General features: G+C 42.2%; 1 protein-coding gene across 5 annotated transcripts; it reads left to right on the forward strand.

Annotated features, from left to right (window-relative positions):
- Window positions 1-327: 327 nt before the first annotated feature.
- OXGR1 (oxoglutarate receptor 1) lies at window positions 328-10111 on the forward strand. 5 transcript variants are annotated; one of them, XM_030922337.1, is made up of 4 exons: window positions 328-504; window positions 2492-2640; window positions 6021-6072; window positions 7998-10111. In XM_030922337.1, exon 4 carries the CDS (start codon window positions 8071-8073, stop codon window positions 9082-9084), a length of 1014 nt encoding a protein of 337 aa, XP_030778197.1. In that variant the 5' UTR covers window positions 328-504; window positions 2492-2640; window positions 6021-6072; window positions 7998-8070; the 3' UTR covers window positions 9085-10111. The 5 variants fall into 5 exon arrangements, with proteins under 5 accessions (XP_030778197.1, XP_030778199.1, XP_030778198.1 ...); XM_030922339.1 differs by having other exon boundaries at window positions 8055-10111; XM_030922338.1 differs by lacking the exon at window positions 328-504 and adding an exon at window positions 597-775.
- The last annotated feature ends 1231 nt before the right edge of the window (window positions 10112-11342 follow it).

Consider the following 11342-nt stretch of genomic DNA (forward strand, 5'->3'; position numbering starts at 1 on the left):
TTCTCTTTGATGCTGGAAGAGATCTTGAAGTTCAGCGGTTCAGGGGGCCCTAGTATATTGGACGATGTGGCTGAGGTTCAGAGAAGAGAAAAGGCGATTCCCAAGTTATGCAGCAAGAAGGCTACCTACGCCCTAGATCTGGAGATACAGACGCTCTTCGCAGGGATAGAAACTATTTTTAAGATAGTTTTTAAGATAGAAACTATTTTTAAACCACTTTGCTAAGCGCTGGAGGGCAGGGTTGTAATTGGATACAGGAAAATGACAACGCCTCAGTAAGTCGCCTGCATCCCACGCTAAATAAGAGGCACTGGACGCCTGGGCGACAGAGCGAGACTCCGTCTCAAAAGAAAAAAAAAAAAAAAAAAAAAAAAAAAAAGAGGCACTGGGCTGTAGGAGAGTGGTAATATTTCTGGACCCAGACAAGGCGGCCACAACCCTCCTGGGGCAACAACCCTCCCGCCCGGCTGGTTTTTTGGAACCTCTGCAAACACTTTCTCCGGGGTCAGTTTCCCGCCAAACCGGGACAGAGGATGTCCAGAGGTCCCGGGAGTGGAAGCCGCTGTCCCTGTGTCCACTGGGAAGTGGGCGAGGCGGGATGCTGCCGGCCAGGCTGCCCCGGGCGAGGACCCGGGAACATTCACTTGCTCGCTGGGCCTCGGAGGGGTGGGAGGGGCGGGGCGGTGCACAGCCTCCCCTGGACAGGTCTGCGGTCCCGGCCCAGCCAGGCTGCACAGGCACGCGGGGCGCACGTCTGCCTCGCCCGGGCTGCCAGGTGAGTCGCGCGCGATCGGGGAGCGGGGCTGACGGGTCGGAGGGAGTGGGTGTGGGGGACCCTGCGCTGGCCCGGGAGCGGAGACGCAAGGTGCCCAAGGAGCATGGGAAGCAGCACCCCCGCACGTCCCTGCAGCAGGCAGGGGCCGACGGAGCAGCGCCCCCTTTTTCTTTGGAGGCGGCAGGAGCACCCCAGATCCTGTGGCGGGAGACAGAGGTTCATTATGCGGAACAAAAAGCCCAGCGCGAGAAGACATTTGACTTGGAGAGAACTGGGGGAGTTAGGGATTGCTGATTTCATCTCATACTTTTTTTCACACCCAAGCGAGGGGTCTGGGAGGTGGGCAGGGAGAGTGCTTAGGAGACAAACAGAGTTAATCCCTCACCCCATTGATCACCGCCCCGCTGAATGTTCTCAAAGCTCACCCTGCATCGTGGTGGACTGTATGGCGTTGGAAACGACCAAAGACACTGCCCCATCCCCACCCCCAACAAGCAAGGAAAATGTTTCCCCTGAAATGCCTTTCTTCTCTGTCTTTTTTGTTTCGTTGCTATGGATTCGTGAACTAGCTTTAATGGTCTCTAAACCTCTAAATTGTATGTATAATATTTACGTGTCCATGCATGCATTTTTCTGAAGCGAGCTTTCAGATATTGTATTTGTTTCTCCCTAAGATTAAATAGGCAAAACCATATCTTTGGGCTGCATCAATATGACCTCTTAATAGTCTTCAGGGAAACTGAGTTGCAGATTCTTACTTAAAGAATTGAGGATTGGCCGGGTGCGGTGGCTCACGTCTGTAATCCCAGCACTTTGGGAGGCTGGGGCAGGTGGATCACCTGAGGTCAGTAGTTTGAGACCAGCCTGGCCAACATGGTGAAACTCTGTCTCTACATAAATACAAAAAAATTAGCCAGACGTGGTGGCACGGGCCTGTAATCCCAAATACTCGGAGACTGAGGCAGGAGGATCCCTTGAACCCAGGAGGTGGAGGTTGAGGTGAGCCAAGATCACAGCCACTGCACTCCAGTCTGGGCAACAGAGCAAGACTTTGTCTCCAAAACAACAACAACACAAGTGAACAAAAAACAATAAAGTGGGGATTGAGGGAAGAGCCTTGAGGCTCCCAGAAGCGTTGGGGAGAAGGATTCCTGCAGAGACCAGGGAGGACAGCACTCACCCAGTCACAAATTCACCTGTGTTAAGAATTGGTCTGTTTCCCACCAGTATGAAGTACAACTAGGTTTCAAACATGTAGACTGGGAAATCGAAGTGAATCTTTGTGAATGGAAGGTCTACTTAAGTTTCTTTTTAACAATCCAAAGTGACCCCAGCTTCAGAGCTTCCAAGGACTCTGGAGAGAAGGTGACAGATGAAGTGTTCCAACTGTGCACCTCCCTAGTCCATTGGCATCTTGGGAAAAGGAGGAAAGAACAAACTGTTACCTTAGCATGGGAACAGAACCAGAAAAACCCAGGGAGTCTGGGGGAGAGGGAGGAGAGCTGAGAGAGATACAGGCATTGTTGGAAAAGGAGCTTAACTTACCCAACAAAACTGATCTGCAAAACCAACAGGCACCTTAGGAAAATCACCTTACATCATTAATCCCACTTTCCTTGTTCCCACCAAATGGGCAGGAGTACTCGGTGGAGGTGAAGTAGTATCTGCTGCCACTTACCTAGATAGCATTTCTGAACCTGCCTTCTTTACCCGCAGAATCTTGGAGTCCCAATCTGTGAGGTTCCTAGGTGTACTGGCATCAGGACAGCAGTCCACAAACGGTGTGTTACCCAAACATTAACATCCTGCAGCTAGCCTCAATCACAGCAACTTTCCAATTTCAGAGAAAAAAAAAGGCTAAAATTGTAAGCTTTTTCTTAATTTTTTATTTCTTAATTTTTGTGGGTACATAGCAGGTATATATAATTATGGGGTACATGAGATGTTTTGATACAGGTATGCAATGTGAAATAAGCACATCATAGAGAATTGTGTATCCATCCACTCGAGCATGCATCCTTTGTGTTATTAATACAAACAATCCACTTACACTCTTTAAGTTATTTAAAAATGTGCAATTAAGTTATTGACTATGGTCACCCCACTGGGCTATCAAATAGTAGGTATTGTTCATTCTTTCTACCTTTTTTTTTTTTGTACACATTAGCCATCCCTTCCAGCAGTCCCCCACTACTCCTCCCAGCTTCTGGTAACCATCCGTCTACTCGCTATGCCCATGAGTTCAGTTGTTTTGATTTTTAGATCCCACGAATGAGTGAGAACATGCAATGTTTGTCTTTCCATGCGTGGCTTTTTTCACTTCCCATAATTACCTCCAGTTCTACCCATGATGTTGCAAATGGCAGGATCTCATTCTTTTTTATGGCTGAAAAGTACTCCACTGTGTATAAATACTACATTTTCTTTATCCATTCATCTGCGGATGGACACTTAGGTTACTTTCAAATCTTGGCTATTGTGAACAGGGCTGCAACAAACATGGGAGTGCAGATACCTCTTTGATATACTGATTTCCTTTCTTTTGGGTATATACCCAGCAGTGGAAATGCTGGATCATATGGTAGTTCAGTTTTTAGTTTGCTGAGGAATCTCCAAACTGTTCTCCATAGTGGTTGTACTAAAATTATAAGCTTTTTCTTCACAAGTTTATTCCAACCTTTGATGCTGGCTTTTATTCCTGCTGAACTCAGCTTAGTTCACACTTATATTTTTGGTTATGCTGAAGCTGAATATATCATTATTTCTTGCTTGCAAAGAACCCATTGGTTTCAAGTGATTTGTAACCTCCTCACGTTTGAGAACTACTGTTGTAGCAAGAGAAGGGATTATACCCAGGATTGTGCCACATTTGTCTTTAATGTCCTTTGAGTTGAAATGATTTGTTTGTGACCATTTGGTGTTCTGAGTTGTGGCAGTGAATTGTACTGGACCCTGAGGCTAGGGAGGAAAGAAACAGCTTCATCCTACCTGCTCACAGCCCAGACTGGTTTTTTGTGTCCTGTTCTTGACATCACACATATTTTGTAAACTCAGACTATACTTTTATGAGGTTTTAAGGAACAGAGATTAAGCTTCCTAGTCAACCCCTCCACTCTTACAGTTGGCTAGTCAGTCTTCATTCAATCCTAAATTGAACTATTATTTTTCAGAACAATAAGGCAGTTATTTCTACCTATAACCCATCTTTTCCTGATAGAATTATTGTTCAAAATGGTCTCCATAACATGGCTAAGGGTTTATTTGGCAATGACAGGAATTGTAATTTTGCTTCTTATTTTAAAAGTCATCAAAGACCCAAGCTTTTTTTTTTTTTTTTTTTTTTTTTTTTAAAGACAGAGTCTTGCTCTGTGACTCAGGCTGTAGTACAGTGGTGCAATCTCAGCTTACTGCAACCTACGCCTCTCAGGTTCAAGCGACTCTCATGCCTCAGCCTCCCAAGTAGCTGGGACTATAGGCGCGGGCCACCACATCCAGCTACTTATTTTGTATTTTTAATAGAGACAGGGTTTTGCCATGCTGGCCAGGCAGGTCTCGAATTCCTGACCTTGGGCGATCTGCCTGCCTGAGCCTCCCAAAGTGCTGAGGTTACAGGCTTGAGACACTGTGCCTGGCCTAAGAACCAAGCTTTTTAAAAGAATGATAGTTGCCACTAGCCCTTCAGTACCACATAAGTTTTGCTGATGTTACTGATCGTTCTTTAATGCATTCAGCAAATACGAATATTTACTGCACACCTTCCATGTGCCAGCCCCTGGGGTATGAGGTGACTTGTGTTTTGCTTTCAAGGAGCTGACAAATAAGCAGCTTGGACTTGAATTCCCTCCCCTTCTCTTCCTCTCACTTCTCTGTTGAGGCAAATCCCAATTAGAATGAAATAACTCCGGAGAATTATTTTGGGCGTTACTAAAACTACCTTTACTTCTTTGCTCCAGAAACAGCATTAGATACTTAGTGGCCTCTTGACGTAATCTAAGAACTGTCCTTGGGTCATGCTGCTTCTGGGACTCCTTGGCTGTGACCATTTTCTTTCAAGTTTAAGTGACTTTCTGCTCCTTATGCATGAATCCATTTAAGACATTCTGCCAAGGGAGAAGCCATCCACTGTGGTTGCCTGGCTTCAGAGTGCTCTCACTGGTCAGCAGTCCCTGATTCCTATGACCTCCAGTGCTGTGTAGATGATAGTTCCATGAATAGCACTTTTAACTAGAGTCAAATAACTTGGCAAGGAGAGAAGCATTCACTTTTGATGGGTAATACATGGTCCCAGGGAGCACCAGCCTCTCCCATTGAGGATCCTAACAGCTGGCCAGAGGCAAGTTCCATGTACCTGGGCTATTTTTTCCCCAGTTCATACAGAATAAAAGTAGCAAACCTGTAAATGCATTCTGATCTGCACCTGGACTAAGTGAGATCTGGAAGAGTATACTCAAAGGCAGTCAACAGGGAATGATTCTGCTAATTTAGGATTTGTTAAGTTGGGCTAGTTTGAAATATACCTCTGCACTCCTCTCAGGAAATGCTGGATAGAGTCGATTTAGTAGCAGGTAATAGTTATAATGGTGGCAGATTCTGATGTAGCACTTAACATGATTCAGGCACCCTTTTAAACACTTCGTTTAGTATCTGGGTGACAGGATTAGTCCAGCCCCCAAACCTCAGCATCATTTAATAGATGCAACTAAGAAGTCTGCACATGTACCCCTTGAATCTAAAATGAAAGTTAAAATCATCAAAAAATCATCTAATCCTCTCTCAATCCAAGGAAAAGTAGGCACTATTATTATTGACAATTTAGCCCTGGTTCACACAATTACAGTCGGCCCTCCATATATGTGGGTTCTACACTTGTGGATTCAACCATCCATGAATTAAAAATACTTTAAAAATATGTCTGTAATAAACATGTACAGACTTTTTGTTCTTGTCATTATTCCCTAAACAATACAGTATAACAACTATTTATATAACATCTATGTTGCATTAGGTATTATAAGTAATCTAGAGATGATTTACAGGAGGATGGGCATAGATTACGAGTAAATACCATACCATTCTATTTTTATATCAGTGACGTGAGCATCTGTAGATTTTGGTATCCTTGGGGGTCTGGGAACCAATTCACTTCAGATACAAAGGCACAACTCTACAGTGTTTGATTTATTGAGCTTTCCGAGATATTCAGCCTTTTCCTGTCTTCACACTTGTTGTTCCCTCTGTTATTTAGAGTAATCCTGATGAAAATCAACAAAACACACATTAAGAGGCAGCACTGAGAGGTAATGTGCTAACTGGTCTTTGTGATTACAGGCACTTCAGATTTCCCTCTTGCCCACTCATTGTGAGATGCAGCCCAGCCCTGCAAAAAGATTGCCCCAGTCGTATCCTGGCTCACCCCTAACTAGCAGTTTGATCCTGAGCACATCACTGCCTCCTCTGTGCCTCAGTTTCCTCTTCTGTTCAATGGGGAGGATCACAGCACTACCTCACCATTTGTTGTGAGGATTAAATAGATGCAAATATGTAAGACACTTACAGTAGTGCTTTGTACACAGAAGGCACTATTATTTTTTTATTAATCCCCATTTTTCCTTCCCAACTTCATCTCCCAATATCCCATAACCATGCTGAGTTCCTTACAACTCCCCCAGACCTCCTGGACTAAGTGAGATCTGGAAGAATATACTCAGGGCAGCCAAGAAGGACTGATTCTGCTAATTTACGATTTGTCAAGTTGGGTTAGTTTGAAATATATCTCTGTACTCCTCTCAAGAAATGCTGGATAGTATAGATTTAGTATCAGATAATAGTAATAATGGTGGCAGACTCTGATGTTTCCTCCTTCCCTTGTGATCTCAGTAGTCTTGGACCATTCATACATCAATGACTTAACAACTAACAATCACCTAATATTTTTTAAGCTTTTCTTACATGCCCAGTAGTGTGCCAAGTGTTTTTCTTCCTATTTTTAACATACTATTGACAGCTTCATGAGGTGGGTTTATATTTTCTTAAAATAATTTGCCATGTCCACTTCCCCAGTAGACTGTGACAGCGGCTTATGTATCTATGTATGTTATTCAGCTTGTATCTCTAGGACTTGACAGAGGACCCAATACAGAGTGGGTGCTCCAGAAATGTGGACTTGGATGCATTTCACCAACAGCTATTTACATCCAAATAATAAGCTAATTGTAACTCTTCTAGATGTACGTACTTTCCTCACTGCAAAAATTCACCATCAAAATTTTTAAAAACACTAATAAGCAAGAAGAAGGAAGTTAAAATTGCCCTCCTTCCAGCCCTAGAGAGCTTAATCAACTTGCTTAGGAACATGCTACTAAATGGCTAATCTGAGCATCAAAATCTGGCCATCTGGCTTCAGGGCTCAGGCTCTTAATGGTTGTATTATACCACTGATCCCACCCCATCCACCCCAACACACACTCCCCTGCACAAACAAATTATGTCAGCTATTAAAGGGAATTGGAAGAGTGGAAATGTGCAATTAAATCTACCACAAATACAATGTTGCAATGTGTGCAATCTATATTTTTAAAATTTACGGTATTCAGCATTTTCCTGTCTTCACACTTGTTCCCTCCATTATTTGTGGCAATCCTGATGAAAATCAACAAAATACAAATTGAGAGGCAGCACAGAGAGGTAATAGAGAAAGGGAATGGCTTTTGAGTCAGACAAACACAAGTGTGGATCCCAGCTAAGCCCCTAGATGTGTTACCGGAGATGAGCTGCAAAACATTTCTCAGTCTTAGTCTCCTGTAAAATAGAGGTAATAAGAAACACTTTTCAGTATTTTGTGACATGTAGAAGTGAAGTGATGGTGGCATGCACCACTCTTGGTTAATAGTAGGTCCTGTTGTTAAGTCTCTAATGGTGATACCCTATAGCTTCCCCAAATGGTGACCTTGCCAAATTGTTTTCCAAAGCTACATGTGGCTTTTTTCTCCCAGTCCTTCATTTTAATTCTCATGATAATTTAACTTTTTTTTTTTTTATTAGATGCACTTAGTAACTCGCCTCACAGTCATTTTCTTGGAAATTCAATTTCTTCTCCACAGGGTCTCTTTTGAGATTAAAGAGAGAGAAGTGGCAAATTTAGGATGTTAGAACAATTTTCATTTAAAAGTAGATCCTTGTTTTTATTACCCTAGCATTAATGTTTTCTGTTTTCCTTTATCAGCGAGTTACTTCCATTTGATTCGTATTACCAGACTGAACTCTCTTGTTTCCTTGCAAGATGAAAGGAGGCAACCATGAATGAGCCACTAGACTATTTAGCAAATGCTTCTGATTTCCCCGATTATGCAGCTGCTTTTGGAAATTGCACTGATGAAAACATCCCCCTCAAGATGCACTACCTCCCTGTTATTTACGGCATTATCTTCCTCGTGGGATTTCCCGGGAACGCAGTAGCGATATCCACTTACATTTTCAAAATGCGACCTTGGAAGAGCAGCACCATCATTATGCTGAACCTGGCCTGCACAGACCTGCTGTATCTGACCAGCCTCCCCTTCCTGATTCACTACTATGCCAGTGGCGAAAACTGGATCTTTGGAGATTTCATGTGTAAGTTTATCCGCTTCAGCTTCCATTTCAACCTGTATAGCAGCATCCTCTTCCTCACCTGTTTCAGCATCTTCCGCTACTGTGTGATCATTCACCCAATGAGCTGCTTTTCCATTCACAAAACTCGATGTGCAGTTGTAGCCTGTGCTGTGGTGTGGATCATTTCACTGGTAGCTGTCATTCCTATGACCTTCTTGATCACATCAACCACCAGGACCAACAGATCAGCCTGTCTCGACCTCACCAGTTCGGATGAACTCACTACTATTAAGTGGTACAACCTAATTTTGACTGCAACCACTTTCTGCCTCCCCTTGGTGATAGTGACACTTTGCTATACCACGATTATTCACACTCTGACCCATGGACTGCAAACTCACAGCTGCCTTAAGCAGAAAGCTCGAAGGCTAACCATTCTGCTGCTCCTGGTATTTTATGTATGTTTTTTACCCTTCCATATCTTGAGGGTCATTCGGATCGAATCTCGTCTGCTTTCGATCAGCTGTTCCATTGAGAATCAGATCCACGAAGCTTACATCGTTTCTAGACCATTAGCTGCTCTGAACACCTTTGGTAACCTGTTACTATATGTGGTGGTCAGCGACAACTTTCAGCATGCTGTGTGCTCAATAGTGAGATGTAAAGTAAGCGGGAACCTTGAGCAAGCAAAGAAAATCAGTTACTCAAACAACCCTTGAAATACTTCATTTACTTAACCAAAAATAAATACTTGCTGATACTTTACCTAGCACTCCTAAGACGTTCAGGATGTCTCCCTCAATGAAACTCCTGGTAAATACTGTGTATTCAAGTAATCACGTGCCAAAGCCAGAGCAGAGCTTCTAGTTCTTTGCAATCCCTTTATTGAGCTCCTCCACTGGGGAGATAAAGAATTGGATGCATGCATATCAGCAAAGTGTTCAGACATAGTATTACAAGCTATTGGAACTCAGAGGCATCTTAGAGAACATCTGTTCCCACCAACTTATTATATATACATGGAAACCAATTTCGTACCCTTGCCCTAGATTGCTCAGTAAATTAGTGCCAAGATAGGAGAAAACCAATCTTTTCACTCATCATTTCATGCTCCTCTGCACTCCAGACCTGTTTGTATTGAACCATTAGATAATTCAAATCACTACTTGTATCTTTCTTAATATTTATTTTTTACATCTTATAGCTCTGCAATTTGTTTCCTTCAAGCTTAACTTTGAGATTATAAAACTGGGTTTAGCCAGTTCTGTATATTACTTGTAAGCCAGTAAGATACCCTTGAAATAATTCTAGGACATCCATGCAAATAGCTGAAATTAGTACCTGTAACATATTTGGAGTATTATGCTTTTATTGTTGTTAAAAAGTTTTTACTGAATTTATAAAAATTATCAAATCGTATTCATCATTATTAACATGTCCTGGGGAAGGAAGGAAAACTTTTGAGAACAGAAGTCACTTTCAAATATCATGTATGTATTGGGTATTCAATCATATCTAACACTGTTTTGATTTTTGTGGGAAAAAATTCCAGGAAACACTAATTCTCTTTAGATACCTTGTTCTTTTATGACTACAATGAACATATGTCTATGTAATAGCTAAATATATTTTTGAATTGTATGTGTGCTTAATTATCAGTAAGTACAAATATTTGAGAAAATACCTGGTCTGGATATTTAAAACACTCATAACATGTTGGTACAATTAATAAACTTATTTATAATTGTGTAATAGGCTGTTTGGTCATATTTTTCTGTGAAAATGCAGTTTTATCACTATTATATTTACATGAAACTTATTTTCTCTATGGTTAGGAACAAAAATAAGTTAAGAATCAATAATATTATAGAATAAGGCTGAAATAGTTGACTTACACAGAGGAAAGTGTACCATAGAAATTCTTCCTGATGTTCCAATTCTTCTAGGACATGACATCTGACTTAGACTCCAGTGAGGATGTTCATCAGGAATCTCTTCAGAGAAAGTTGAGGGAAAGAAGAGGAAGCCGATGAATCTGAACATGAACTTTTCTGGACAACGGTGCTTTCTGCAACCCCTGCCTTCTGAGCCATCTTCTTCTGAGCCTTTCTATAACATGTGGAATAAGCTATTTCACTAGAGGACCCCAACTTTCTCATCTGCACTGGCTGTATTAGCATCAAGAAATATTCAGAGGTCCACCTGGAACTGCTAGTTCTTTTTCTTTTTCCTGATGCCTAGTCCAGCCCCTGGACTATCGCTAAAGTGCCGACAGACTTGCTTGTATTCCACTGGGGTCATTATTCTAGCCTTGGGCACAAACTCCTTTCCTTTCTCTCCCCATCTTTATTCCTTCTTATTCCAAAGAGTTCACCCACCAGAGAAAAGCCACTTCAACCTCCTTCATGTCTTTCTCAACTCATCTCTGTAGTTTCTTTTATTTTTTACCTTCTTCCTACCAACGTATAGAAAAACAAATCATCCTTCTGGCAGAAATTCTTTCACCGTATCTTTGGTCTTTATTTTGCTCTTTTAGGGACCTTGCTCCAACACTTAATCTCACTTTCTCACATTTTTAACATTTTTATTACCCTGGATAATTGACCTTAGCTTGGGAGCGTGCATAATTTTCCATTATCCGAAAAATGCCTCCCCCTTGATTAAGTTTTTCTGTCGTTCTGTTACCTAATCTTGTTCCCACAGCTGTGGGTTGGTCTGCCCTCTAGGGTACTGCCGATAGAACAGAATCACAGAGATCCAAGCTACATTTAATTCAAAGGGTCAGTTTTATTTTACAAAGTTAAGAGTTCTGGGTTATTTGTGCTGAAGGAGGCAGTTTTGAACTGAGGCCAAAAAAAGGGATTGATGATATTTCCCAGGCTACAATGGGACCTGTGTGACCTTGCTGCATACAACCAGGCCCAGGCAGAGAAAGACAGAATGAGAACGAAAAAGCAGAGCTCTGACTGCATCCACC

This window comes from Rhinopithecus roxellana, chromosome 18, assembly GCF_007565055.1.
Source record: "Rhinopithecus roxellana isolate Shanxi Qingling chromosome 18, ASM756505v1, whole genome shotgun sequence".
NCBI classification, from domain to species: Eukaryota; Metazoa; Chordata; class Mammalia; order Primates; family Cercopithecidae; genus Rhinopithecus; species Rhinopithecus roxellana.